The sequence below is a fragment of the Phyllobates terribilis genome, unplaced genomic scaffold (assembly GCF_046119375.1).
Source record: "Phyllobates terribilis strain yellow unplaced genomic scaffold, ASM4611937v1 Scaffold_12__6_contigs__length_324123572, whole genome shotgun sequence".
NCBI classification, from domain to species: domain Eukaryota; kingdom Metazoa; phylum Chordata; class Amphibia; order Anura; family Dendrobatidae; genus Phyllobates; species Phyllobates terribilis.
In genome coordinates, this window is record NW_027362772.1 from 63,841,735 (window position 1) to 63,869,727 (window position 27,993).

General features: G+C 41.7%; 1 protein-coding gene across 3 annotated transcripts; it reads left to right on the plus strand.

The window, feature by feature from the left end:
• Positions 1–66: 66 nt before the first annotated feature.
• DEDD2 (death effector domain containing 2) lies at positions 67–27,993 on the plus strand. 3 transcript variants are annotated; one of them, XM_073655881.1, is made up of 5 exons: positions 67–176; positions 9,714–10,210; positions 11,876–11,989; positions 14,022–14,147; positions 26,433–27,993. In XM_073655881.1, exons 2-5 carry the CDS (start codon positions 9,754–9,756, stop codon positions 26,804–26,806), a joined length of 1,071 nt encoding a protein of 356 aa, XP_073511982.1. In that variant the 5' UTR covers positions 67–176; positions 9,714–9,753; the 3' UTR covers positions 26,807–27,993. The 3 variants fall into 3 exon arrangements, with proteins under 3 accessions (XP_073511982.1, XP_073511981.1, XP_073511983.1); XM_073655880.1 differs by having other exon boundaries at positions 86–223; positions 26,433–27,992; XM_073655882.1 differs by lacking the exon at positions 67–176 and adding an exon at positions 653–743.

Consider the following 27,993-nt stretch of genomic DNA (forward strand, 5'->3'; position numbering starts at 1 on the left):
CGTCTCCTGCTGCGTGACTGCGCATTACAGCTGCTCTCTTGCGCATGCGTCTGTCACGAGATGGCGGTTCGGGGGAAGGAAAAAAAGGGGCGTGGTTTCTAAGCTGACAGTCAGTGACGCAGTGGTGGTTTCTGCGCTTGCGCGTCATTCGCTTGGAATCTGCCAGAAAAGCTGAGGTAACCGGACCGCGGCTCGTGTTATTTATCGTTGACGGCTGTTTACGGTAAGCGGCTGTGTGTGTGTATGTGAGAGAGAACGGGTAGACGGTTATTATTGGGCTGACAAGGCTCTGGGTGACATGGCGGACGGTTTCCTGAGGTAAATAATCCTCCTCCTTGCTGTGGTCGCCGCCCTGGTGCGGTAATGGTGGCGGTACCGCCTCCATAGTGAGGGGTAATAACGCTTTTTAGTCCTTTCTTCCTGTCCTGCCCGGTAATGGCCGAGCAGTAATGATTGGTGGTGTTGTGCCTCCCAGCAGGGGTTAATGGTGATGGCGGCAGAGAGGAGGCTGAGCAGCCATTATCCTGCCTGTGCTTAATGACAGTGTGTGGAGTGAGAGCCGTCCGCCCATCCATCTGGGCCTGGCTCTTACCTGTGGGGGCACTTCCTGCCAGCGGGCGCCCGTCTCCGGGGGCGAAGGTCGCACGTAATCCGGGTCATGTGACTCCAGTCAGTGCAACCTTAATGCCAGTCAGCAAAATGTCACGCAAGGATCGGTGGGCACAAAGTGATCGCTAAAGGAGGTAGTGATGTGTTGGTTTTTTTTACATTTTTTTTAGGGGTAGGGGCCATACTAATTGGCAGAACGGGGGCAATTTTATTCAGATCGGACCTCCGCTCCATTTATTCCCTATGGGACCGCTCGGGCGTCCAACCTGTCACAGGAATAAAAATACTACAAGTATATCGGTATTAAGAACTGTACTAATCTGACCTTGCGTGCCCCCGAGGAGGTGCGGAGCGTCACATTGGTGCAAAGTGCGGATCCATATCATGTGATCCGTCTGACGTATTTAGCGACGTGAGGCGTGGTGGCAGCGGTGGGATTCATCACATGTGGCACCAGAGAGATCACACAGAATCCCACCGCTGCTATTTCGTCAGACGGATCACGTGATATGATCGCAGTTTACACCAACATGACGTTCCGCACCCCCTCGGGGATACGTCAAGTCAGATTGGTACAGTTCTACACAGACACTCCCTGTCCACACGGGCCCAGAAAGGTACTGGGAGTGAGAAGAGGTGGCACCACACTTGCTCACACCCCTGACAGGCTGAAAGGCCCCTCTAACTGACCCCAGTGAAGCAGAACCTTAGCCTGGTAGAGGTAGAGCTGCCACCAGTTCCTATTAGACATAAGCCCCGGTCCGTAACGGGATTATATCGGGCCAGAAACCAGCCCCAGTAGCATGTGGGTTCGTGGATCAAGACAAAAGAGCAGCCCAAGGTTAAATTATATATTTAATTGCCTTAAGGGCACACTAGACAATACACTATATACATAAGGTAGTAATATCAGTAGTTGATGCCTACCTGTCTGTTGTGACCTCTGCTGTCACAGACTGCTTCTGACGTGTCGATAGAGCAGCGGCTTCTCCTCCGCTCTGTTTACCTTGCGTGACTGCTGACATGCTGATTGACAGTCAGCTCCATGCTAACTGCAGGAAGACTGCTGTCAATCAGCACAATCCAACAGCGTCTGAAATGCTACAGCTACACAGCGCTGCCAATGGACAGTCCATCCTCCTCTATATAGGGCAATCAGTTCTGATGAATGTCTAAATAAGACCGAAACGTTACATTGTATGGATTGCCAATAAATCTTGAGCACTTTTTATCCTATTTGAGTGCCAAGTTATTCCTCTACTATTGACTCACGGGTTGGAACCCTTCTTGGGCATCTTACTCTCCTACCAGGAGTACCGTACAGTTCTACATTTATTGCTGTCAATCAGCAGTCATGCCCTGTCAACAGAGCAAAGCAGAAGAGCTGGTCTGCTCTGCTGACGGGGAGCAGTTGAATCGCTGGCAGCAGTGGTCGGGGACCGGTGCCAGTAGCATCTACCTGTTAGTTTTTTGGCCTATAGTAAATAAATAGTTCTGGATATACTCTTTTAAAAAGTTTTCTCCAAGTTATTTAAAGGGGCTGTCCACGTACTCGATATGAGAGACCAATTGTGAAAGATGGGTCTTCTATAGCACCTCTATGGTGGTCTGATACGTGGCACTCTTACTAATCGCTCTGTACGATGTTTACATCCAGCAACAATTGAGGGCGTCGGATCCCCCACCGATCTCATGGTGAGGACTAGTGATGAGCGCAAGTGTTCTCTACTCGAGTTTGCCTAGGGTGCTTGGGTATGCACCGAATATCGTGGATGCTCTAACGATGTCTTCGAGGCCCCGCATATTCCGCTGCTGTTAGACAGCCACAAAACATGCGGGGATTGCCTGACATACACTATGTAAACTCAAGTAGTGAACACTTCCACTCATCACTAGTGAGGACCTATTAGAGATGATATAGTTTAACCAGACAGCCCATTTAAAAAAATGTCTTCTGCCAAAGTTTTACATAAAAATAAAAATATAAATGCACTCATTTAAAGGGTTTTTCTGGATTTGGAAAACCCCTTTCTGCAGTTGTTTTGGTGTGTGTGTGTGTGTGTGTGTATTTTAATATATAAACAAATTGAGCATTACTCACCCTCCCCTGGTCCATCGCGGAGTCTTTTTTTTAAATTTTTTTAATTTTTATGATGACTAGAGTTGAGCGAATCGGCCCTAGTCAGTATTCCTCGGCCACCGGACAGGAGCCCTGAGAACCACCTCCTACCTGACAGAATTCCCAGCGCCTTTTCTGATTTGTAGGCCTAGAGTGACTTCATTGTTGAGGCGTGATATGGAAGTCGCATCGGGCTTAGTAATCAGAGGAGGCGCTGGGTATTTCGGCCCGTTGAAAAAGGCTCGTGCCAAAACGCGCGTCAGGGTGGGCACGCGGTCACGCAGAGATCCTACTGCCTTCCATTTGGCCTATCTATTAAGGTATATATCCTTCTTGTTGTTCATTATTAATAAAAAAAAAAAAAAAAATATATATATATATATATATATATATATATATATATATATATATTTGTTTTTTTTTTTATTACAAACGGCACTTCTATTAATGCTGTGCCTGCATTATTATTGGCTAACCCTAGTCGTTGATCCCTGCACGCGTGCCTACTGTTTACATGCGTGTAGTTTTTTCCGTACATCTGGTCTTTGAGTAAAGATTTTTGCATTAATATTTGATATTGGGATGTTGGATTGTTTCTTTTCTTTGGTTTTGGCCTCTTCAGATTTGTAAGAGTGACTTCATTGTTGAGGCGTGATATGGAAGTCACATCGGGCTTACTACTCGGAGGTGCTGGGTATTTCGGCAGGTAGGAAATGGTTCACAGGGGATCCCATCCGGGGGCCACAGAATAGTGACGTAGTTGCTGGACTGAGGTCCTGAAAATCGATTCACTCATCTCTAATAATGTCCTAAAAATTATCAGCATTGATAAACCCTTGTGCAAATGGGCATTTGCTACACATTATACTCTGTTCATATGTCCATTGAAATGGTTATTCTCACATTGTCTCTTGAGCAGCTCAGAGCTATGCATTCTCCTTACAGTCTCCCCACTTTTTGTGGTCTGGGGCAGGCTCTATTCTTTGAGTGACCTTTCTGTTGAGCAGCAAAGCTGCAGTATTAGAACTATGAAGCTCAGCACAAGTTCTGCTATAACATTCAGTTATCAGTGATTTTGCTCTGGCTTCTACTCTGTTATCACTATATTTACATATAGAGATAACTGGGTATTTGATCAAGCACACAGCTCCAGCATGTGATTCTGAGACCTGATCTAAAGGCTGCAGGCTGGTGATCATGCAAGATTGATAATAGCAGCTCCTAGGAAGCTGGGAGGGAGGTGAGCAGCGAACTGCTGGAGGGAGGTGGCTTGGATATTAGGAGTTAAATTCTGTCCAGGAATGTAACTACTGTGCTGTCTTGGTCTGGGCAAACATTGGTGGCTGAGCTCCATGGAAACTAGCTGTACACTATGAAAGATAAAAGCTGTAATTGCAAGAGAATGACATCAGATAGAAAAAGCAAGCCAATTGCAAACTTGCTGATGTTCATGCTGTCTAACTAAAAAAATAATAATAACTTAACAATACCTCTTTATTCCATCTGTTACATTTGGAGCAAACAAACTGAACAGGCAAACAGAATTAGCATCTTGTGCACTTCAGTTTCAAACGGAAGCAGACGTGCCCTATTGATTAATATATGGAGTCCGTCTGTTTTAGGCTATGTGCCCACGTTGCATTTATGAAGCAGAAAATTTCTGCTGCATAAATGCAAGTCCTCTCCCGGAAAAACGCATGCGGAATTCCGCACGCGTTTATCGCGCATTTTTCGCGCGTTTATCACGCGTTTTCCACATGCGGAATTGCCTTGCGTTTTTAATGCATTGGACTAAGGCAATTCCGCTTGCGGAAACGCAAAATTAAATGACATGCTGCGGATTTTTGAACGCGGCATAAACGCTGCGGAAAAATCCGCAGCATGTGCATAGAAGTTGCGGAATCCCATTGGGGACCATGGGGTGCGGATATACATGCGTTTTTCAAGCGTTTACGCTGCGGAAATTCCGCAGCATATACGCTTGAAAAATGCTACGTGGGCACACAGCCTTAGGCTATGTGCCCACGATGCAGAAATGCTCCGCATTTTTTCCTGAGCGTTTCTGCATCTCCCTGGCAGAAAAAAACGCATGCGGATTGTACGTGCGTTTTCCTGCCAGGGACATGCGGAAGTGAAGCATTCTTCACATGCATTTCCAAATGCGGGTTGACAAGCGCTTTCCAAGCGATTTTAGCATCACTTGGAAAGTGCTTGTCAACTTGGTCACACTATATAAATCCTTGCAAACGGCATGGATTTATATATTGTGACCGAAAAGAATGGTAAAAAATAAATATATACTTACCTTCCGATGGCCCCCAGTGTCTTGATTCCCTTCGTTCTCCCTTGCCGGCAGCGGTACACTGAAGGACCTGCCGGCGTCAGCGTCGCGTGACCCGTCACATGACTATGACGTCAGCGCAGGTCCTTCAGTCCATTGCTTGATGCCGGCAAGTGAAGACAAGGAGAGCGGGGGCTGCCAGTAGGTAAATATAATCTTTATTTTTTATTTTATTATTTTTTTCACAGTTTTCTATGGTACCCGGGTCCGGAGGAGAGTCTCCTCTAGACCTGGGTACCATCCGCACACTGGAACGCATGTATTCCGCATGTGCTTATCTAGTGAAGCGGAATCCAGGCGTTCTAATGCAAGTCAATGGCGGCGAAAACGCAGCGCTTCCGCAAAATAATTGGTAGTGCTGCGTTTTTTTCCGCAATGAGAATCCGCAGCAGAAATTTCCGCAGCATGTGCCCAGCACATGCGGATTATCATTGGGGACCATGGCAGGCCTTCTACCATGCGTCTTTTAAGCGTTTCTGCAGCGTTTTTGCCTCTGCGGAAACACTTAAAAAATGCATCGTGGGCACACAACCTTAGGCTATGTGCCCACGATGCAGAAATGAAGCAGAAAATTTCTGCATCTCCCTGGCAGAAAAAACGCATGTAGATTGGGCATGTGTTTTTCCTGCAGAATACATGCGGATTCACATGCGTTTCCTCATGCAGATTGACAAGCGCTTTCCAGGCGATAGCATCACTTGGAAAGTGCTTGACAACTAGGTCACACTATATAAATCCATGCAAACGGCATGGATTTATACAGTGTGAACCGTAAAAATTAAAACAAATAAAGCTATACTCACCCCCGAGGCCCCGGTGTGTGCAGCAGCGCTCGTTCCTGTCTGGTTCCCGGCTGCCGGCATATCGCGAGACAGAGCGGTGAAGGGCCTGCCGTCACATGACTGTGACGTCACCGCAGGTCCTCAAGCGGTGCCGGCATTCAGAGAAAAGCCTTCGGAAAGGTGAGTATAAACTTTATTTGTTATTTTATTCTTTTTTTACAGGTACAATGGTACCCAGGTCTGGATGAGAGTCTCCTCTCCTCCAGAACTGGGTACCATCCGCACATAGAGACGCATAGAAGCCGCTTGTACAAATGTACAGTCGCGGTTTCTATGCGTTTCAATGCAAGCCAATGGCGGGAGTTCCGCTGCGCTTCCGCAAAATTAAATGACATGCTGCGGATTTTTGTACGCAGCATAAACGCTGCGGAAAAATCCGCAGCATGTGCATAGAACATGCGGAATCCCCTTGGGGACCATGGGGTGCGGATTACCTAGCGTTTCACAAGCGTTTCCGCTGCGGAAATTCCGCAGCATAAACGCTTGGAAAACGCTACGTGGGCACCCAGCCTAATGCTTATTTTTAGAACTTAAAATAAATTCTTCAGGCAAACATTTTCTTATTTCCCAGACAGACCCCATATAAAACAGTAGGGCCCCTCTGCTTCCATTTACTTCAGTTACACAACTAATCGATTTTTGGACATTCGTTTTGCCTGTTTCTCAAAACAGAACAGACAATGGAGTGTGAACACTGCCCAAGTGATGTAACAGTAATGACACAGAAGTCACATGTTATGATTAAATTGAACCCGGCATAGTTTTGTACAGTAATCACTGGAATTAAAGCGCTTCGGTAGGGAACAGGGTGTTGAATTCCTGAAGTATGACTGTGTAACCGGCTTAAAACTGCTCTGCAACAAGGACAGAGGATTGCCACCAAGTTTGTGTAATTTATAGCTTTATGTGAATTTATGCTTGTAAGTTTGCGTAAATCTGGCTTCCTTCACCCACACACAGGGACTGACAGCTCGCTCTGCGTTGGTGTTCATACAGCATGCATCATTCAGTCAGTCTGTGGGCAGGTGAGCAGCATTTACAAGGATATTTATAGGGAGATAATGCAGCAAATCCTACAAAACTATATATAGCTATGACATGACTTCCTGGAGTAAATAACTACTCTGCTGAGTCCTTACCTTCAGTAGTGTATTAGGTGTCTCAATACAATGGTGAGCAAATGTGACTTGTCCACCCACCCCAAGTAGAATAGTTACATTGACTAATGCACGAGTAGTAACAGTCTGGCATATTACCATTGTTAAGGGTCTGTCACCACATGTTGCACTCTGCCCTTGCAAAACGTGACTAGAATGATTAATTTTATTAGATACCTTAGTTGGATTGCTAATTGCTGGATTATTATAACCTCAATAAATGAAGCCACGTTTCAGATACTTACATATGTATGTAATCACATAAAGTGAACCTACCTGTTACATGTATGAAGTATCACATATGCATATAATTAAAGGGGCTGTACAGGTCTATAACATTTGATGGCCTATACTTAAAGGGAATCTGTCATTGGTCTATTAGCTTATAAACCGTTCCCATCACCTTTTGAAATCATCTGAATGGGGTTATTACAACCCCTTTATGTCCCCTGAGGTGCTCCTGCATACCTCCAAAATTGTGTTTTATACGTGTCCCACACTGCATGGAAATTGCACTGTCTGGTCCGATGGGTGTCTCCAGATTGTGATCAGCGCAGCTCCGGTCCCTTCAAACACCACCTCTTCCCTCTGGGTGCAAGTAGAGACGTCATCCACACAGAGCCCGAAATCTCGCGTTTGCACAGTGGAATCGGAGAGCTGCACAGTGGAATCGGAGAGCTGCGCAGACGCGCTTCACTCTGCCCTATTGAACAGCCAGGGAGCTGGTGACTTGACTTTACTCTGCCGATCTGATTCCACTGCCCCGGTGTTAGACTTTGGGCACTATGACATAGAGATGTCATCAGCTTACATCCAGAGAGAAGAGGCGGCATTTGAAGAGACCAGGGCGGTGCCGATTGCCATCTGGAGACACCCATCGCATCTGACTGCTTAATTTACATGCGGAACATGAATAAAACACGTTTTCGGAGGTATGTAAGGGCAGCTCTGATATAAAGAGGTTGCAGGAACCCTATTGACATGATCTTGGGAAGCGCAGGGTTTATAAGTGAAAAAACTGTTGACGGGTTCCCTTTAAAGAGGACTTTTCACTGGATAATTTAATAATTTTTCTGGACTCTTGAGCAAATGTCTGGTTAAAGGAGTTCCTATGGAGCGGTGGACGATCATGCACACTGCCACTCGAGTTATTGTCATGAGCGTGCCGAAGACCAGCTGATCTCAACAGTCTATCTCCAGCGATTCCATTAAGAACGGATGGAGCACAGTGCGCATGATCGACCACCGCTTCATTTAGACATGGCTCTTCAGGGTTCTGGTTCTCGGGATTGGTCGAGGTCCCAGCAGTCAGACCCTTGGCGATTAGTAAATAATCCAAATTTCAGATGACGAGCTATGCCCCAATTTTGTGAAACCTACTTCTTTATGGTGGCCAAAGACTGGCTACTTATCAGAACCAAGCAATTTTGGTGCCTTTTGCTGATGTGATAGACATTAACTTATTAGCTGCTGCATCCTAAAGGTCAGAAGGAATTCTATTTCCACATCCTCTATAATGTAATATCTGACGTATAGTAATTTACCGCTACTAAGTCATCTCTGGTGTCCCATTTTCTGTAGTGTTGATGGGCAGACCCGATTGACATTTTCACATGCAGTGTGGATTGCTTTGTGTGTGGAGCAAGTTCTGAGACTGCAAATGGGATAGAATCATCTTTTTACAAGAGGACCTGTGGGTGAAACAGTCTATGCTTTATTTGTACGTGTAAGACACACCAGGGTATTGGATTAATATTAAGGGTTGTATGGACATCATTGATCAGCGCAGTGTTAGATTAACACCTGTTGTATATTTATAGATTGACAGAAATGAGCTATATTTTCTGTCTCCTTATTAAGACACCTTTGTCAGGATGTTGAATATCTATGATTCACTTGTGGTGTAATGAAGTCAGAAGTGATTAATGAGTGTCTTATGGATGGGATTACTCCTGGTTTATTGATCATTAAGCATGCTGTTCACAGAGCTGTGCTAGTAAATCTCTGCACTTTCTGTTGCTCTAGGAAAAAAGTACCATATAACGCCTTGGTGAGAGAGCAGAAATCCCAAAAAGGTGCATTATATGGCTGTTAGCAGGTTTTTTTTGTTAGTCTTTTATACGATATGGAAATAAAATTTCCTTAAAATACTTGTTAAAGAGGAGTACTTAAAATGTACCTGAATAATATCTGGATTTGTTTTGAATCCACTTTTTCATTATTATATTTTCATTGATTCTTATAATGTTGTTAGAGTTTAATTGTTGCTAAGGGGCTATCTAGGCATAAAATATTGATGACCTATCCCTCGGATAGGTCCTCAATATTAGACCGGTGGCAGTCCAGCACCCCCACTAATCAGCTGTTACTAGCTTCGGTGGTGGCAGCTTTGTTCATTGTGTAGCAGCACTGCTGGGAACTGCAGATCAGCTTCTATTCACTTCTTTTTTACTGTCCTTTAAAATATGGATGTAAAATCTGCATATGTCCATGGAAACATGCCTAGTGCCATTTGGGAAACCTAAATGCCAGTATGTGCACTATTCCTATTCAAAAGCCTTAGTCTGTTTTTATAATGACACTTCCATCTTCTTCTTTCTTTTTTTTTAATACCTTTTGTTTTTGGATATGTTTGTTTTTTTCAGGAGTATTTTGAATTTTCACCTCCTGAAGTTGTTCACCGCTATGGCTCCAGTCAGAAAGCCAGTTTTCTGTCACTCTTGGGAGGAGGAAGAATGCCTGGAATACTATGGCATGCTTTCTCTGCACCGGGTGTTTGATGCCATTGGATCCCAGTTAACAGACAGTGATGTTGAAGCCTTGTCATTCCTATTGAATGAATCCTACCAAGTTACTCACCCTCTCGACCCCAATATCTGGACTGTAGAAGAAGCTGGGGAAGTTCCTGGTGGTGCTTTGCTTGCTGCATGGCAGAGGTGGAACCAGAGCTCCAATGCATCGAACAATGGTAATTTGGATACCCCTAATCTACAAGTGCCTAAAAATGGCACTGAATTACTTCTTGAACTGGAGCGAAGGGGAAAATGTGACGAATCCAACTTCAAGCACATTCTTCAGCTACTGCGAGTGTTAACCAGACACGACCTCATTCCATATGTGTCCTTAAAAAGACCTCGTACAGGTAATACCCATCAAATACCTTACGTGTCATATTACAAGTTTAGTTGTCTATAGCATACAGACACAGCTTTTGTATGTTTACATGATGCTTTTCCTCTTCTCCCCACCCCCACATTACAGTAAAAATGTGTAGTCTTTGTTGCGATTTTGCGAAAGAATGGCAAAAAACTCAGCATGAGCGCATCATGTAAGCATATCCTAAGGGCCCCCTTACATATTAGTCTAAAGTCAGCAGAACCTGCTTTTATCGGCAGGTTTGGCTGACAGTACATTTGTGTGTAGGGGCCTCCCGACTTTCCCAACATCAACTGTCTGGGTTTCTCATGGCCGATCCTTTTTGTTCTCTGGAAGGTAAGACTTTGGCGGTGGCTGTCTCATAGAGAACATGGAGCACTCGAACAAGCTTGAGTGTTCCTAAATGTGGGGCACTCACGAGAGTGGGATTTTTTGGCAGCCATCTAATGTATATGGGGAACTTTTAGGCTGGAATCTTACCTGCAGTGAATGTTATTATTTCTTTTAAACCTACGCTAGAAGTGGATCCAAAAAGGAGGATAATGGTACAAAAGACTAGACGGGACAATAGACTATAATGGTGCGCACGTGTGCTCTGCCGTACATAATTTTCGGGCGTGTACACGCAGATTCAGTCTACTACATCTGTAGGTTCGCTTTGTTAGCACCATTATAGTCTATGGCCCTGTCGGCGCATATGTCCGAATCCCGTTTTGCAGGGGGTTCTGACGTGAGCCACTCAACAGGTGCCAAAACGCAATGTGCAAAAAAACCATGAGAGGACCAAAAACGGGGGAAAAGACATAACAGAAACATATGCATCTTTTCTAAATTTTGGCTTTCAAATACTGGTGTAAAATACTGAATTGTGAAAATGGTCATAATCTGCCAACCAGTAAAATACAATTTTGGATAACCTAAAACTTGCTGTCCGCACAGAACTCCTTAAGGCTTGTCAATTTTTCAAGGGCTGAACGCTGTGAATCTAAAACACAGCAGCACATTTTGTGTTAGCACCTGATCTTCCTCGAGCTCCTTTACTTTTACAAGTACGTTGTAATGCAAAATGTGTAAAATATTCAAGACTGTTTGTGAAAGTTTGTCAGGAGGTGGTCTCCTGCCTTATTTAATAATGCAGATCAGAAAATCTCCAGGTTAGAGGCAGCTGATTCAGCAAGAACTTCCTCCCTTCACTGTGGTGTTTGCAGTGGGAGATCGGCAAATTAAAATGGACTTGTCTGTCCCCAGGTGAAAGAACAGAGGAGTTTAAAATAGAAAGAGACCTGTTTTGTCTGCAGCATTTCTTTTACGCTGTTATTCACACAATGCCTCTATAGATTTGTCAGCTATTTTCCTTTTATTGCCAGACATGAAGTCCTCATTAAAATGTCTTTTGCTTATGTTGCATTCAGACATCCGTGCAAATCAGTCCAAGGTCGGACCGCTATGCACGGACTGGCCGCGACTCTCCCGACCAGAGTGTGACGGCCTCATAGAAGCATATGAAGTTGTCACACTCTGGTTCGGAGACCCGCGGCCAGTCCGTGCATTGCGGTCCAATCTTAGACCGATTTGTACTTACGTCTCAATACGCTTTAGACCATACCTTGATATTAGAATTAAAATGAAACTTGTCTGGTGTGTTTCACAGTGTCCCCCGAAAGATACACATTCGGCCCTTCAATTGTAGACTCTGACAAACAGATGGATGGATGTCTGAATTCAACAACATCACAGACCGGAGAAGATAGCTTGGAAACTGGTGGTAAGTGGTTAGGGCTTCCTTCACACAGAGACTTTTTTATGTATTCAAATTGAAATATATATATATTATTTTATTTAAATGTTTAAATATCCTCACTTTCCCATAAAAAAAGCCTATGGGAAAAAACAATGCCATGCATGGGGTGTTGGAAGAGGGAGACACACCAGGAACCCAAAAAAATGTCCCATTGCCAGCGTTTGTATTGCTGCAAAAAAGGCAGCCAAAAGGGCAGGAAAAACGCTGCAATTTTGTAAGAATCGCTGTGTGTGAAGGAACCCTACATGTAATGCGTGTATGTAAATTTATCAAGCCACTTTGACAATGATTTTATGCCGATTGTGGCAAATAAGGATGGAATGTTGTGTACTTGTGCAGTAAAAGGGAAAGTGTAATCAGAAAATGGCCTATTTCAAGTAAAAAAAAAAAAAAAAAAGTTTAAAAATATATATTAATTTTTTTTTAATTGCTATTTATATTTTACAAAACAAAATTAAATCTTGCAGTTTTATTTATTGTCATTAAACCCCATAGCAGAGCGACAGAGAGATCAGTATTTATCTTCTTAATCCATACAGAATCACAATGAAACGTAATACTTTCTACCAAGATAACTACTCTGACAACCCCTTTTGAATCTCTGTTTTCCCCTGGTAAAATAAGAACACTTCTACTCACATGTGCCATTCCAGCGTTGTCGGCACTGGCTCTCCCAGGGATCACATAACATTGTCACGCGATCCATGTGGCCAGTTAGCGCTGGCTTCACTCTGCCCTCCTTCGGATAACTCAAGACATCCAGATGATGTGAGAGTAGCCACGTCTCTCTGCCTCAGGGCATCAATTAAGTTGGAGAGCGAAGCTAGCGCTGATTGGCAACAGGGATCGTGTGAGCGGGAGAGCCAATGCTGACACCGCTGAAACAGCACTGGAGGTGAGCATAAGTGTTGTTATTTTAATGGGGGGAAACGTAGAGATTTAGAAGGTGTTGTCCGAGGAGTGGACAACCCTGTAATGGTCACAGCTCACTCTCTCCCTGCCTAATGATCTCTGCACAGGTAAGCGCATGCCCAGTAAAGTCAAGCATTATTTTCAGCCTCTGTTCAGCGCATACATCTAGAGTTAGTTAAAGAGAGAGAGATTTAAGGATATTTCGCTGATCTGTCTTAATTAGTAAAAAATATTGGGGAAATATTTAAAGGTTGTAGGTGTTGCGTGGTGTGTCTCCCCCTCCCAATTTTGCGTTGATGGCTAACTTAACATGGGCAATCAGTGTGTGATTGGGGGGTATAATCCCTCAATCAACGGAACCCAACGCAGCAGAATTTTTTTCTTTAATGGCTTGTTGTGCATTTTGACCCATTGAAACTTAATATAGTTGTAATACCAGGTGTGGCAGCAAGTTCATTGCTGTGTCAGTACTGGAGTAAAAGGACCGCAGAACTCTAGATAAGCCATCAGTATAAAGACCTGGAGTGCCTGTTGAATGTGTAAAACCCGTGCCATTACTTTAGACAACGCGTATTTATTTCCTAAACAAACTATTTTTTTTATGTTTCAAGTGCCAAATATTATATATAAAAGGAATCTGTCACCAGATTTTTGCATAATGTACGGCCAGAGACCCTGTGTCACTGTTGTGCTTGGTGTAGTTTTGATAAAATCCCTATGAGCAGGAGATTAACTAACTAAAGGACTAGTTAGCTCGCTGCCCTGTAGTCCTCCAGATTCATGAGCACTGTATAAACCCCGCCCACACCACTGATTGGCAGCTTCCTGCGTACACTGTGAACAGAAAGCCGCCAATCAGTGGTGTGGGCGGGGTTATGCAGAGCTCCGCATTCAGAGAACTGCTAGATGTGCAGCAGATAAAACAGGGATTCTATCAAAGCTACAGCAAGCAGCAAGTAAGTGATACATCACAGAATCAGGATCCCTACCCCTAAATCCTGCTGAGGTAGCAAAAATCAGGTGTCAGATTCCCTTTAATTATGCCATCATAATTAAAGATATTTGTTTTGGTTTCATTTTCCAGGCTCTAATGCGAAGAAAAGAAAGCGAAGGGGGAAAATAAATAGGGGCCGTTGCACAAAACCCAATAAGAGCAATGTGCGCAGCGCTACCCCATCAGCTGAAACAACCCAGAGCAAAGTAACATGCGGTAAGTGCTGCCACATTTCACTCTGTCGTCATTTGCTTTCCAAGCTTCTCTTCTGAATCCCTATGTAATGAAGAACCACAGCCTTACTGGGAACAATCCTTCATCTTTAGCTATTCGGAGTGTCACCGCCGTGCTAGAGGCTTGCCTGGAACCGTGGCATTTTTCTTGATTCTTTCAGTGGTTCAGACTAACTTTTTTTCTAAAAAAGTTAAGTCGTTTGCCCTGGTGTCTGTCCACTAACATTTTTCCTCTTGCCTACAATAATGCTTGTTCCTCTGGTCGTCTGTTATGTTCCACCTCTATGTAACATCCGAATAACACGACTAGATCTGTTTGCTGGAGCTGCATGTGTCCAAATCTCTGAAGTGTTGTGGAGCCGCCTTTAGTAAAGATGAGACCACTATATCACACGCCCCCGTACTTGCTGATCCACACGAACTGGACGGCTTGTCTTGCGTTGCAATTTCATCCTACTTGTGCCTTTCACGTAATGCTATAACATCTTTTTATTGTATTGTGCTGCTTTCTTCTATGAAGCTAAGTCATGAAATAGGACCACACAATACACACAAGGCACTGGCTTACATAATCTATTTAAAATAAGAGTGGTTTCATATTTGTCATTGGTCTTAAAGGAAAAGAGAAGCTTTATACAGCTACAAAACAGTGAATTACTTGCTAAAACGTGACACTCATTTTCAGTATCGCAAGTTTTGGGTGTTTCTGTCCTTTTGGATCTACTTGGGTGTACATTTAACTCCTGAGATTGTATACCCTCTACTTTTTCTTTTTCGATGCCATTGTATAGCATCCAGAAAACGCAACGTTTATGCTTCAAATATGTTTACCTGCATGATTTGAACACTAGGATTGCCTACCTTCATAGATTTTCTGAGCTTAAGTGCTTAAAGAGATTGTCTGTGACTTTAATATTGATGGGCTATCCTTAGGATAGGTCATTAATGTCTGATCGGTGGGGCACCCCTGCTTGTCAGCTGCAACTGCTCCGTTGAAGGAATAGAGGCCACCCCGTTATAAATAATGGGGGGTGGATGTGCAGTACCGGTCGCAGCCACTATTCCATTGATGGAGCTGTGCAGCTCTGTATCTGAGCAGATACTGCCACCGCAGATCTGCTGGGACGCTGGGTGTCACCTATCAGACATTGGTGACCTATCCTAAGGATAGGCTATCAATGTTGAAGTCCCAGACAACCCACTTTTATATTCACCCCCTAACCTGCTGCTGAAAAACCACTCGAGCAGCTCATCCTTACACCATTGCACGTCTGTTCGCTTCCCATTCAGTGTATTCCCCCGGAACAAGGCATCAGTTCAATGTGTGTCATGTAATTTTTTTTTTCTGTGCTCCAACGTTTCGTTTTGACAGTTGCAGGAAACAGTGCTCGCGAAGAGATTTACTAATAAATCTAGTAAATGCAAAAACACAAATCTCCAAACCTGTACTACCTGGATGAAACAGTAAGACCTTTCTACTCTTAAGTGTTGTGTTTTTTTTCTCCCCTTTTTTTTCTGCTTTTTTTTTTTTTTTTTTTTTTTTTACTTGCCAGATGGACCCAGACTGTGGTCCTCTCGGACAGTGATAAAATAGAATATATATTTTTTTATACTTTTCCGCATTGAAGAAATCCATTGCTCTTCAGCAATTGCTGTGACAAATGCCCGATCAGTTTGATTGTACTATGTGATTTGTTCATTGGTTCAGCACTTGCAAAACACTGTTTTGGTTGTAGAAGCAAAGAAAGTTCACAGTTGCCACTTTGCATATGTATATAAAAGACTAGTGATTGGGAACCTCCCCTCAATTTCTTAGTCTTACCAGTGTGTTGCACCCCTGCCAAAATGATGCTTTATTTTTTCCTCGAAATATCCACGATGCTTTCACAAATTGTATATTTATAATTCGGAGGCACAAGGAATGGCGATGTGCTCAAATATTGCTCCAAAGAAAGCTAAACCATCAGTGTACCTGTCGGTGACTTGCACAGCTCAAACGGCATTTTAAAAAGTTCAGTTTGAGTTTGCACATTTTAGTACGAAAAAAAGAAAAAGATAAAATTTCCATTTCGCAAGGTGTACATCACTGCTAATATGTGGCTAAGTAATTTTATTTTTCTTCGGATCTCTTTCCGACAGGTGCTGTTTGCCAGTGTACAATATTAAATGTGCATCCCCCCATTTTAGGTTGTTGCTGTCCCTTTTACATAAAGTGCTCCTCCTAGATGTTTCATGTACATGTCATGGTATTATGTTGCTCTTCTCTTCAGTCGACTTTCTCTAAAATTTAACTTCCAGGTTTACTGAGAAAAGGTTGATGCTTAAGAGAGAAAATCTCTCTGTTAAAGAAATGATCATGAGCTCTACCCTTCAGAAATACAAGCATACCATGAAAAGGTAAATGTATGCCTTCTACAAGTCAGAGACAGACGAGGCAGTCAGTATTCCCCAGTCAGACATGAGCGTCAGTATCTGTCCTCTTGCTCTCTGCATGCAGATTCAGGACCCACGTGCTCGAGTGTTAGATGTGTCCTTTATCTTAGCCGGAGTGTTACATATAATGCTGCTAGTCTACATGTTCACCTAGTCAGCCTTACTTTCTCTTCCGCTTAGAGCCCTTACTTTTCAGATAGTGAGCAGTTTCAGTTTTTTTATCTTTTTAAACTGTTAAACCATTTCATTGAATGATTTGCCTGCTCTTAGTTCTCACTAGCTTCCTTGCGAGACTGTTGTTCATTTGCTGCAGATAACAGAAATAAAAGGTGCTATCGTATCATTTCTTTGGATATAAGGTGTGTATATATGCTATTTTTTTTAAGACCATTTTAAAGAGGCTGTACGGGGTTAGATAAAAAAAAAAAAAAATTGTGCCCCCTATAGACAAAACTTGGTCAAGAGTGCAGCTATTTTTGCACATTCTGCAAACTTCCTTAGGATAGGTCATCAATGTTAGATCAGTGGAGATCAAACACCCAGCGATCAGATATAAACCATATACAGAGCAGAATAACACGACTGATCAGTGATTGTCGGACCCCTCACTGACCTAAAATTGATGACTTATCCAGAGAATAAACATAATACTAGTGGACAAACCCTTTACACAAGTTTAAAGAGGAACTTCAGTCACAAATGAATATTTATGGACATTACAGGAGTTGGTAGTAAAGTTACTTGCTTACTAGATGCCCCATGGCTGAGGTTGTTGTAGCTGCATCTGTGTGTTGAAGAGCAAATCCACTCTGCTCACACAATGCACAAGCCCTTCATGTACTCATCTCTTTGCCAATCTTCATCTTGGCAGGAGAAAACTCTTCAGTAACCCTTTTCTGACCTGTCAATTTTCAGTTTTTTGCACTTTTTTTTTTCTTCCCTTCTTTTAACTTGTTCAGACTGTTGTTTTTTTTATTTTTCCGTCGATATGAGTTTTTTTTTGTTTGAGGGGGGGGGGGTCGAGTTGTAATTTTGAATGACGGCCATTTGTTTTAATATTAAATGAAATGGGAAAATGAGGGGAAAAAAAAATCCCAAATGTGAAACTGCAAAAAAAAGAAGAAAATTATGCAATCTTTCTTTTTTTAAATCTGTCCTGGTTTGGCAGCTTTCATTGCTGCAAAAATGACTTGGAATCGTGATTCCGAAGGTCAGTATGATCACAGCAATACCAAATTTGTTTAGGATTTTTTTTTTTTTTTAAGTGGAGAAAAAAAACTAAAAGATTATATAATATATATAATGTAATAAAAAGGTTTTTATTTTTCCATTGATTTAAGATGTATGAGCGCTTGTTTTTTGGCTGATACCATTTTTTTTGGGTAGATACAATGTTTTGATCGCTCGTTGTTGCATTTTAATTATTTTTGCAGTGTTTTGCCCAACAAAGAAACGTCATCCTGGCTTTTCATTTTCTTATGTTGTTCAGTGTTAATTATTTTTATATATTGATTAGACATACTTTGACCGATAAGGAGATTACAAATGTTTTTTTTTTTTTTTTTTAAATGAGCGAAAAGGAGGATTATTTAGAAAATTTTAAATGTTTTGGGGTTTTTATTTTTTATTTCTATTTTTCAATACCCTTAGGGGACTTAAGGGAATAGCAGTATAGTGAAAAAAGAGGTTCTATGTATGGAGTCCACCCATAGAGTGGGCTTCACAGGTGGACCAAGACAAGGGTGTCGATGGGGAGGTGGGTGCCTTCAGCAGGCCCCTGGCTGTCGTAACAACCCATCAGTTCCCTGCAATTGCATCACCGGATGCCGATGACATCGGTATTATCGCCATTTCAATGCCGCTGTCCCTGAGATTGACAGAGGCATTTTAACCAGTTAAACTTCAGCGATTGGCACATTCTCCATCCACTATCATTACGGGCAGATGCCTGATATATTATTATAGCTGGTATCTGCCTGGTATGGTAACACAACATATTGTCCCTCTAGGATTTTAGGCAGCGTCTTTCTGCCTGCATAGTACTATAGATGTACTAGGGAAATCATTAAAATGAGAGCAAAGCTTCTATCTTATTATACTAAAACTCTACTTAAACTTTTCAGTTCAATATTTCAGTTGGCTTACAGAACCACAGATGGTGAAAAATAGCAATAATAAAAATAAGACTGTCCATCTGTAATGTTGTGGCTGAAGTTACTCTCTAAGAATGAATTCACATGCTGTATAATTACTGATTCAAGTGCATATTTCTGAATAGGGATTTTGCTGTAAGCACATGGGTTGTGTATGTGTATATATATATATATATATATTTGCAAGCCTCATTCTAATGGGAAAGTCGCAGATGCAGTTGGGTCCAGAAATATTTGGACAGTGACGCAGGTTTTGGCATTTTAGCTGTTTACCAAAACACATACAAGATACAGTTATATCATAAAGATGAGCTTAAAGTGCAGACTCTCAGCTTTAATTTGAGGATATTCACTTCCTAATTGGAGTAAGGGTTTAGGAATTGCAGCTCTTTAATATGTAGCTAACTCTTTTCAAAGGGACCAATAGTACTTGGACAATTATCTCAAAAGCTCTTTCATGGGCTATTCCACTGTTAATCCATCAATTAACCAGGTAAAAATGTCTGGAGCTGATTCCAGGTGTGGCATTTGCATTTGGAAGCTGTTGCTGTGAACCCACAACATGTAGTCAAAAGGAGCACTCAATGGAAGAGAAACAGACCATCATTAGGCTGAAAAAAAAGAAGAAATCCATCAGAGAGATGGTAGAAATGTTAGAAGCAGCCAAATCAACAGTTTGGTACATTCTGCAAAAAAAAAAAAAAAACTCTCCAGGAAGTCTGCGTTTCAGTATCTAAGTCTACCATATAAAGAAGACTTCTTGAGAGCAAATACAGAGGGTTCACCACAATGTGCAAACCAATCAGCTTTAAAAATAGGCCAGGTTACACTTTGCCAAAAAAACATCTAATGAAGCCTCCCATTTCTGGAAAAGCAAAACTAGGATCAACCTGTACCAGAATGATGGGAAGAAGAAAGTATGGAAAAGGCTTGGAGTGGCTCATGATCCAAAGCACAGCGCACCCTCAGTAACACATGGTGGAGGCAGTGTGATGGCGCAGGCATGCATGGCTTCCAGTGGCGCTGGGTCACTAGTGTTTATTGATGTGACCGAAGCAGTCACATTAATTCTGAAGTGTACAGGGCGATACTTTCTGCTCAGATTCAACCAAAGGCCGCAACTTTGATTGGACGGCGCTTCACAGGACAGATGGACAATGACCCAAAGCATACTGTGAAAGCAATAAGGCAAAGAAGTGGGATATTCTGCAATTGGCCAAGTCACTTAACAGATCCCAGACCCATCGAGCAGCATTTCACAGGCTTAAGGCAAAACGTAAGGCAGGAAGAACCACAAACAAGCAACAACTGAAGTCACTGCAGTAAAGGCGGTAAAGCCTCACAAAGGAGGAAACCCAGCGTTTGGTGACGTCCATGGCTTCCAGACTTTAGGCCGTCATTGCCTGAAAAGGATTCACTACAAAGTAATAAAAATGAACATTTTATTGATAGTAAAGTTGATTTGTCCAATTACTTTTGATCCCCTGAAACGAGGAGGCTTTGTAGGGAAATGGTTGCAATTCTTAAACGTTTGACAGGAGATTTTTGTTCAACCCCTTTAATTAAACCTGAAAGCCTCCACTTCAATTGCATCTCAGTGGTTTATTTTAAATCCAAAATAATGTCATGCAGAGCTGAAATCACGGAGCTTTGGTCACTGTCCAAATATTTCTGGACCTAACTGCAACAAATGCATAAAGAAATGAAATTGTATATTTGGGGATGCTGTCCTTTAAACGATCTGCCAGCGTGCCGTATTTCTCGCAGTTTTCTTGTGATTTTCTCACAGCATATAAAATTACAGTCACACATTTTTTTTCTAGCATTGCTTTTGTATGGGGGGAAAAAAAAAACATGTATGAATACATATGCCTTATTCCAAGATGCATCTTTTATCCTCTGCTATCTGTGGCTACACCAGAATTTTTTCAGTTTAGTACAGAAGAAAAAAAATATATTGTGTAAAGATACTTATAAAAAAGGACACCTTTTTTGTCATGAAAGTGAATATCTTGCTACTTAGAAAAGAAATGTTCTGTGTATTTGTCAAAAGCTCAACCTGTCTCTCTCGGTTCACAGTTAAGACCGCCAATGGAAAAAACCTTAAAAAGCTGCTCTGACAGCCTGGCTCTGCAACTCAATGGTAAACATGGGAGCAAAAAATACAAGCTTGTTTTGTTTCTGCCTCCGTCTGCACTGTATTATACAAGCTGCTCCACTCCTCCGATACATTATCTGTCTCCTCATGGACATTCAGTCACTTTATTCAGGAGTCCTAAACCTGACTGCTGTGGGTTTTCTTTCAGTTGTGATGTATAATAAAGATTTTTATTTTTTTCCCGATCGTAATTTAAGAAAAGAATAAATGGAAATTCAGATATAGAATTGTATATGACTGCACTCCACGGATGCTATAAAATAAGACTCGTACTGGTGACTTTATACGAAAATAAAGCTATTATCTGTCAAATTAGTACAACATGAATGTCAGAGAGGTGGGTCCCCACATACTGGGACTTCCATCACCAAATTGGGTGCTTGGATGTTAAAAGGCGATAACATTGATTTTTGGCTGGGAAATATAATTTTTGAATAACATTGGCTCTACCTGTCTAAAGGTCCCATATGTAGATGTATAGTATGTGTGTAAAATGTACAGAGATCTGTTACTCACTCTTAAAATAAATAAATAAATAAAATTAAATGTCTTTATGAATGGATAGACAAGACACTGCTGATGACTATATAGCCATTGTTGGTCAAAGCCAGGTCTTCAATGTAAATCTGGGTGAGCAAGGCTTTGTTCACACCAATGTTTTGTCTTCAATTAAACAAAACCTGAAAAAGGGTGTAAATCTGCATTAGGGGAGAGTCACATGGCCATATAACTTGTATGAGGATTGCAACGGAAAGCTCTGCTGGGGATCATCTCTCCCGACAAGAGCGTGACAGCATGTATTTCTACGCAGCTGTCATTCTCGGGGTCGGGCGAGCCGACTGCCAGTCTGGGCATTAAGTTGCGATCCTCTTCTGAGTTATACAGCCGTGTGACTCGACCCTTTTAAGGGGTTATCTGGGACCACCCCTTCCAAGGCGCTAAGCATTTAGGCTGTGTGCCCACTATGCGGTTTTCAAGCTTTTTTGATACTGATTTTCCGCAGCGTAAACGCTTGGTAATCCTTGCCCCATGATCCCCAATGATAATCTGCATGTTCTGAGCCCATGCTACGGAATTTTCCACCGTGGATTTTCCTTGCAGAAAAATCCACAGCATGTCCATTATTTGTGCGTTTCTGCATGCGGATTTGAGGTCCCAATGCATTTGAAAAACGCTAGTCAAATCCGCATGCAAAAAACGCGTGCAAAATCCGCAAGCGTTTTTGACTGCCAAGAACATGCAGAAATTTTCTGCTTCATTTCTGCATCGTGGGCACATAGCCTTATAGCTGGGTAGTTGCTAATAACGACCTGCCTGTTCTGCCCGGTGACCATCAGTCCTGGCAGCGATTCTTCTGCTTTCTTTAATGTTGACAGAGCAGTGCCTTTTCTTCCACTCTGTTGACAGGGCGTTACTACTGACACCATGTTGATTGACAGCCGGCTTCCCGCTGTTTCAGGCCCAACTGATTTTCAATCAACATAACATTGACAGAGTGGAAGAGAAAGCACTGCCCTGATGTCACAGGAAGCCGGACAACAGAACAGGCTGGTAGATAGAAACTACCTGCCCATAAGTACTTGGCCCCATTACAAAAAAAAGAGGCCCAGATAACCCCTTTTAAATATTTTCTAATGAGCTCCGAATTTACAAAAAAAAAAATTGTTAAATGGTTAGTGCAGCGTCTCTTCGCCATGATTGAATGTCTGGCGTAGCAAGGCTGTGCTGCATTTGAGGCAATCGTCTGACTCTGCCGGTATCGTATATGTGACCTAATAACAGGACTGGTGCACATTGTCTGCAGCGGTCTTTCTCCACTTCTGATGTCAAATTGAGAGAAAGAGGGGCTGCACAAACCCTTTAATTTACAAATGGATTGAAATGGTACCTGATCTGCCTTCAAGAAAAAAAGCATGGTCTTGACAGTTTTTTTTTTTTTAACGACATTGCCATTATATGGGGAAACCAGATTGGTTAGTGAATTCTCATCTAACTTTTCAGTTCACTGAACATAAGAAAAGCTAAAGATAAAAAGGAAATAAGAAGCTTATAAGAATTCACATTGTGTCTGCATTTATATTCAATATGGCATCTTGTGCAAAACTTAAAACTTTGTGAATGTCACCAGTTTAAGTGCCCAGAGGCAGTAAAAAAAAAATAATTTTCCTGCACGGTGTGCTCAGCGTCTCAACTGCAAGTTTTAAGAATTTATTTTCTTATCAGTGTATTTGATTGTAAATCTTAATGTAAGATGTACCTAAAACAAGCCGAGCCTGTCTTCCATTTCCAATGTGTGTTTCATGTACCTGTAAAAACAGAAAATCAGATTCGGTCATCACAGACAGGCAAGATTTTTAATGTTCCACCCAAGAGCCTTGTGATATCTTGCGATATCCCATTGGTTAATGCGTTATTAGAAATCATCAGTCCACGGTTTCTTTTGAATTGATATTTTTTTGTCCGGTGTATCCGAAATTACAGAAATTATCCTGAAAATATTTTGCCTGTTGGTGGTGGCACATCTGATCTGTGCAAACACAAAAAGAGAATAAAAATCCACTGCTGTTACCAGTAAATGCATCTGTGGGTTGGTTACCTTTCTTGTTAATAATGTGGTAAATGTTCTTTGCACAATAAAAACACAACTGTCTCTTGTATAAGTGTGTAATCTCAGGCAGATTGTGTACTGCCATGATTACTAGACCTCAGTATAAAGCCCAAATAACATACCATGTGGATGTATCAGAAACGGACAGTGTGCGCTGAGTACAAAATTATACGTGTTGCCTCTTTGAGTTAGATCAGTACTGGTTTATGTCCTTGCCGTGATCAACTGGAAGCTTTCCACATCTGCATGTGCAGAAAAATAAAAACCTCATATCTGCAACAGAAAATGAGAAAGCAGCTGTCCAAATAAGAGATTTCAGCTAAATATTAAAATATAACATGTTTATTAGTAAATATATAAAAGAGGGGGGGGGGGCATAAATCAATATACAAATCCATAATTAATGGATATATCTATTTATCAGTAGAATGTGTGCAGAGTTCTAATCAATTAATAAACTTGTAATAATAGCCTAAAAAGGAGAAAAGCCAATCTATTTAGAATAAAGTGCAAATGCATCACTCGTGCTTGGCATGAGGACTACGTATAGTCTTGAACCAGTAGGCTAAATAGGGATATACACTGCACTAAACAAATTACCATAAGCATCAAAAATCGTCACAGATGTGGACAAAGAATTGTCCTCCCCTCACCTGACGTTGTTTCGCCTATGCTTCTTCCGGGGACGTCACAAGGGGAGGGGACAATTCTTTGTCCTCCCCTCACCTAATGTTGTTTCGCCTATGCTTCTTCCGGGGGCGTCACAAGGGGAGGACACAATTCTTTGTCCTCCCCTCACCCAACGTTGTTTCGCCTATGCTTCTTCCGGGGGCGTCACAAGGGGAGGACACAATTCTTTGTCCTGTCCTCACCTAACGTTGTTTCGCCTATGCTTCTTCCGGGGGCGTCACAAGGGGAGGACACAATTCTTTGTCCACATCTCGGACGATTTTGGATTATTTAGGTAATATACCCTTTATTAGCAGTGTACTTTGAACTGGTGGTTAGAGAGTGGCATAACACTATCTGGTGTTTGTTTAGTGCCGTGTATATCCCTATAAAATTTATTGGTTAAAGACTATAGCCCTCTCATGCCAAGCGTGAGTGATGCATTTGCACTTTATTCTAAATAGATTGGCTATTATTACAAGTTTATTAATTGATTAGCACTCTGCACATATTCATACTCTACCTGATGGTAATAAATATCCATTAGTTATGGATTTGTGTATTTCATTTATGCTCCCCACCCCCCACCCGTTTTTTAATGTACCTATCTTTTTATATATTTACTAATAAAAATTTAATATTTAGCTGGAATCACTTCTTATTTGGACAGCTGCTTTCTCATTTGCAGTTGCAGATATATGATGTTTTCTGACTATTGAAGTGTCTAGCACTACCTCGTTTTTGGACATATTGAATTAATAATGTGCAGAAAAATGAAGTGTTATGAGTCATTATACAAACATGATAATGCTGCAACCTAAGCATGGTACGGTTTTCATTTTGTTTTATTATGGGCCGAAGAACTAACAGGCAGATAGCTGGCTCAGAGCGGTCACAGTCTGCTCCTGCCCGTGATTCTGCATCTTCCATTGACGTCTCGCCAACAGAGCAGCTACTTGTCTTCGGCTCTGCTGACGGGGCGTGACTGTTGACATCATGCTGATTGACAGCCGGAAGCAAGAAGAGGAAGCGGCTGTCAATCAGCATGACGTCGACAGAGCAGCCTGGAAGAGAAAGGGCTACTCTGACTTGAAGCAGCAGAATCGCCGGCAGGAGCGATCTGTGACCGCTCTTAGCCGGCGCTGGGCTGAACAGGAAGGTGGTTAGCAACTACCTGCCGGTTGATTCCTTAGGCCCATGGTAAAAAAAAATAACCACTTTTTTTTTAAGCCAGAACCCTACTGTAATTAACTATTAAATATCTCAGAAACTAGAGCCAATCTGGCAAAACCGAAGTCCTATTCTTAATCGGCACCATAAATTTAATATAAAACCGTTCAGACGTTGTTGGCACCAAAAATCAGTGCATACCAACATAATGCATCTCCTTTTGTGAGAGCAAAGGACTGGTTCTGACATTTCCTTTAGCCTTAGTGGCTTTCATAATTTTGTACAGGATTCATCATTAAGACATAGTTTGTCCCATCGGTGGTGCCCCCTTCGTCCACTCAAGGGGAAAAAAAAAAAAGGGAATCCCTTCTGCTAGAATTGGCTTTTACTATAGCTCTGATTTCCCGCTCCCCTTTCATTGATCTTTATACTTCAGGGAGATGTCATTTGTATGTACAGACAAGCGCACAGAAATGTTCTATTTTGCACTCTTGATTAAATACTTCTACAGGTTGACTGACCTTCAACAAGAACAGAAAAAAAAATAAAGCAGGAAAAAAAATCACTTATAAGCGTATGTAACAAGCCACGTATTTGTTCTCTTATCCAAGTGGTATTCGTTTTGGTCGTATATATTCTCATTCCTATTTGTTTTGCTAATTAATAATAAAACAAAATCCAGTAAAAGCTGCAGATACACTTGTTTTAACGAGCCATTTGACATTGCAACCATCTAAAAACAAGAATCAGACTTGCAGTGATTATTCCTACATGTCTTGTGACCATTAAGAGAAAAAAAAGCTCTGAAATATGAGGACAAGTCTGTTTCAATTGTAGAACATCTCATAAATCTTAATATTGGCTGCAAACTGGTAACTCCAATGTGCTCTTTAGTGCTTTAGAGCTGTTGTAGCTTTGCTGGTCCTTCATATTTTGAAGGATATACTCTATTTAGTGGTTAAAGTTGCATGAACTTGTAGAATTTTGTGTGTTTTGTTACTTTTTATTTTTCTAATTGTTTCCGTTTGTTCTTCCCTCCTTTTCTCCCCCCCTCCTCCACCTACCTCCGTTTTTCAGGAGTCAGATTGCGCGTTCGAGCAGAGTACTGCCACCACGACACGATTCTTAACCAGAACGTTCTGTCCATAAAGCAGGATCCGTTGGAGAAGCAGTTTGATCTGTTTAGCCAGTCCACCACTGTGCTAAAATCCAGAGACCTGGGCTCCATCATCTGCGATATTAAATTCTCCGAACTGTCTTACCTGGATGCCTTTTGGACGGACTACATGAACGGCTCCCTGCTGGAAGCTTTGAAAGGCGTTTTCATCACAGATTCTCTGAAAGAAGCTGTAGGACAAGAAACCATCCAGCTTCTCGTTAATGTAGATGAAGATGATTATGAAGAAGGTCGGCGAATGCTGATGGAGAGGTTCCCTCAGAGGGCAGATTGAGCTCCTCAAATAAACTCATGTTATCGTTGAGAAGTACTTAACTGTGTTAAGTGCCTGCTGGTCAGCAGGAATAAAAAATACATATAAACTGTCTTTCGGGCTTCTCCTCCCCTAAGAGTCCTGTGTTTCTAAGAAGTGGGTTACTACTTGGAGGGAGGAGGAAGAAAAATTGTTTGTTTTTCAAAAGGGATGTGAAATATCAACAATCTCCAGATCAAAGGCTGATGTATTCATGCCCATTCCAGGGTTATGATAGGAAAGGAAGCAAGAAGATCTCATTATTAGTGGATTATTTTTCTTTTTATAATTTGGGGAATATTCCTATGTATAGCAGGCGGCGTATTTTGTCTTCAATCGTACCACTGAAAGGTAAAAAAATATATAATTTTTTTTGTAATTAAATACTTAAGCAAAAATATGCTGAGATAATTTGGCTAAAATTAGTAGTTTGTGACTGGAGGTGTTTGAAGACCTCCTTATTTGGGAATTCTAGTTTTCATGTTAAAAAAAAAAATAAAAAAAAATTGTGTATAAATTTCGTAAACCTAAATGGGTAGAGACAGCAATATAATATATTTATTGGCCGCTCTCTATACTCAGACGCTTCTGGTTTATTATATATCTCTACCTCGTGGCTCTACTCCTCTCCCTACTAAGGCTGTAGTGACACCGTAACGAATATGGTAACAGGTGAGTGGAGGATCGAGGGGAAGGGGACCCGTTAATCAGTTGCATGGCATCACATGCATTGGTTTAGTATCTAGTAAGCGGATTGGCACAATTTTCCTAGATTTTGGGTCAGCCTACAAACATGACTTCTGGTTTGTGCAGACCAAGCTTGCTTTACTACCATGTGTACTGCTGGTTAGTATGACTTTAAATGCACCAGTAGTTTCACAAAACAGTGCAGACGATTGGGGAGGAGGGGGGGGGTTTGCTTTTTGTTTTTGCTTCTCCACAATGAAGAGAAGAAAAGACCTTGCAGGTATTCTTGTTTCGTTAAATGTGCTACTCGTCATCCTTTTGACTTCTATAACATTGATCCTTGTACTGGATCCCATATAAAGGGATATTTTTTACTATGTAAATAAAAAGCTTTCAGAGAAAGCTTTGTAAAAAAAAAAAAAAAAAAAATTTTTTTTTGTAACATTTATTTCAAAATGTCTCTTGTAAAACAAAAGTAATAA

What these genes read in the sequence shown, in the direction of transcription:
- DEDD2 (XM_073655881.1), top strand. Translation starts at nt 9,754, where the DNA reads ATGGCTCCAGTCAGAAAGCCAGTTTTCTGTCACTCTTGGGAGGAGGAA. An exon ending in CTTAAAAAGACCTCGTACAG is followed by an intron (nt 10,211 to 11,875) that starts GTAATACCCATC and finishes TGTGTTTCACAG; the next exon opens with TGTCCCCCGAAAGATACACA. An exon ending in AGATAGCTTGGAAACTGGTG is followed by an intron (nt 11,990 to 14,021) that starts GTAAGTGGTTAG and finishes TTCATTTTCCAG; the next exon opens with GCTCTAATGCGAAGAAAAGA.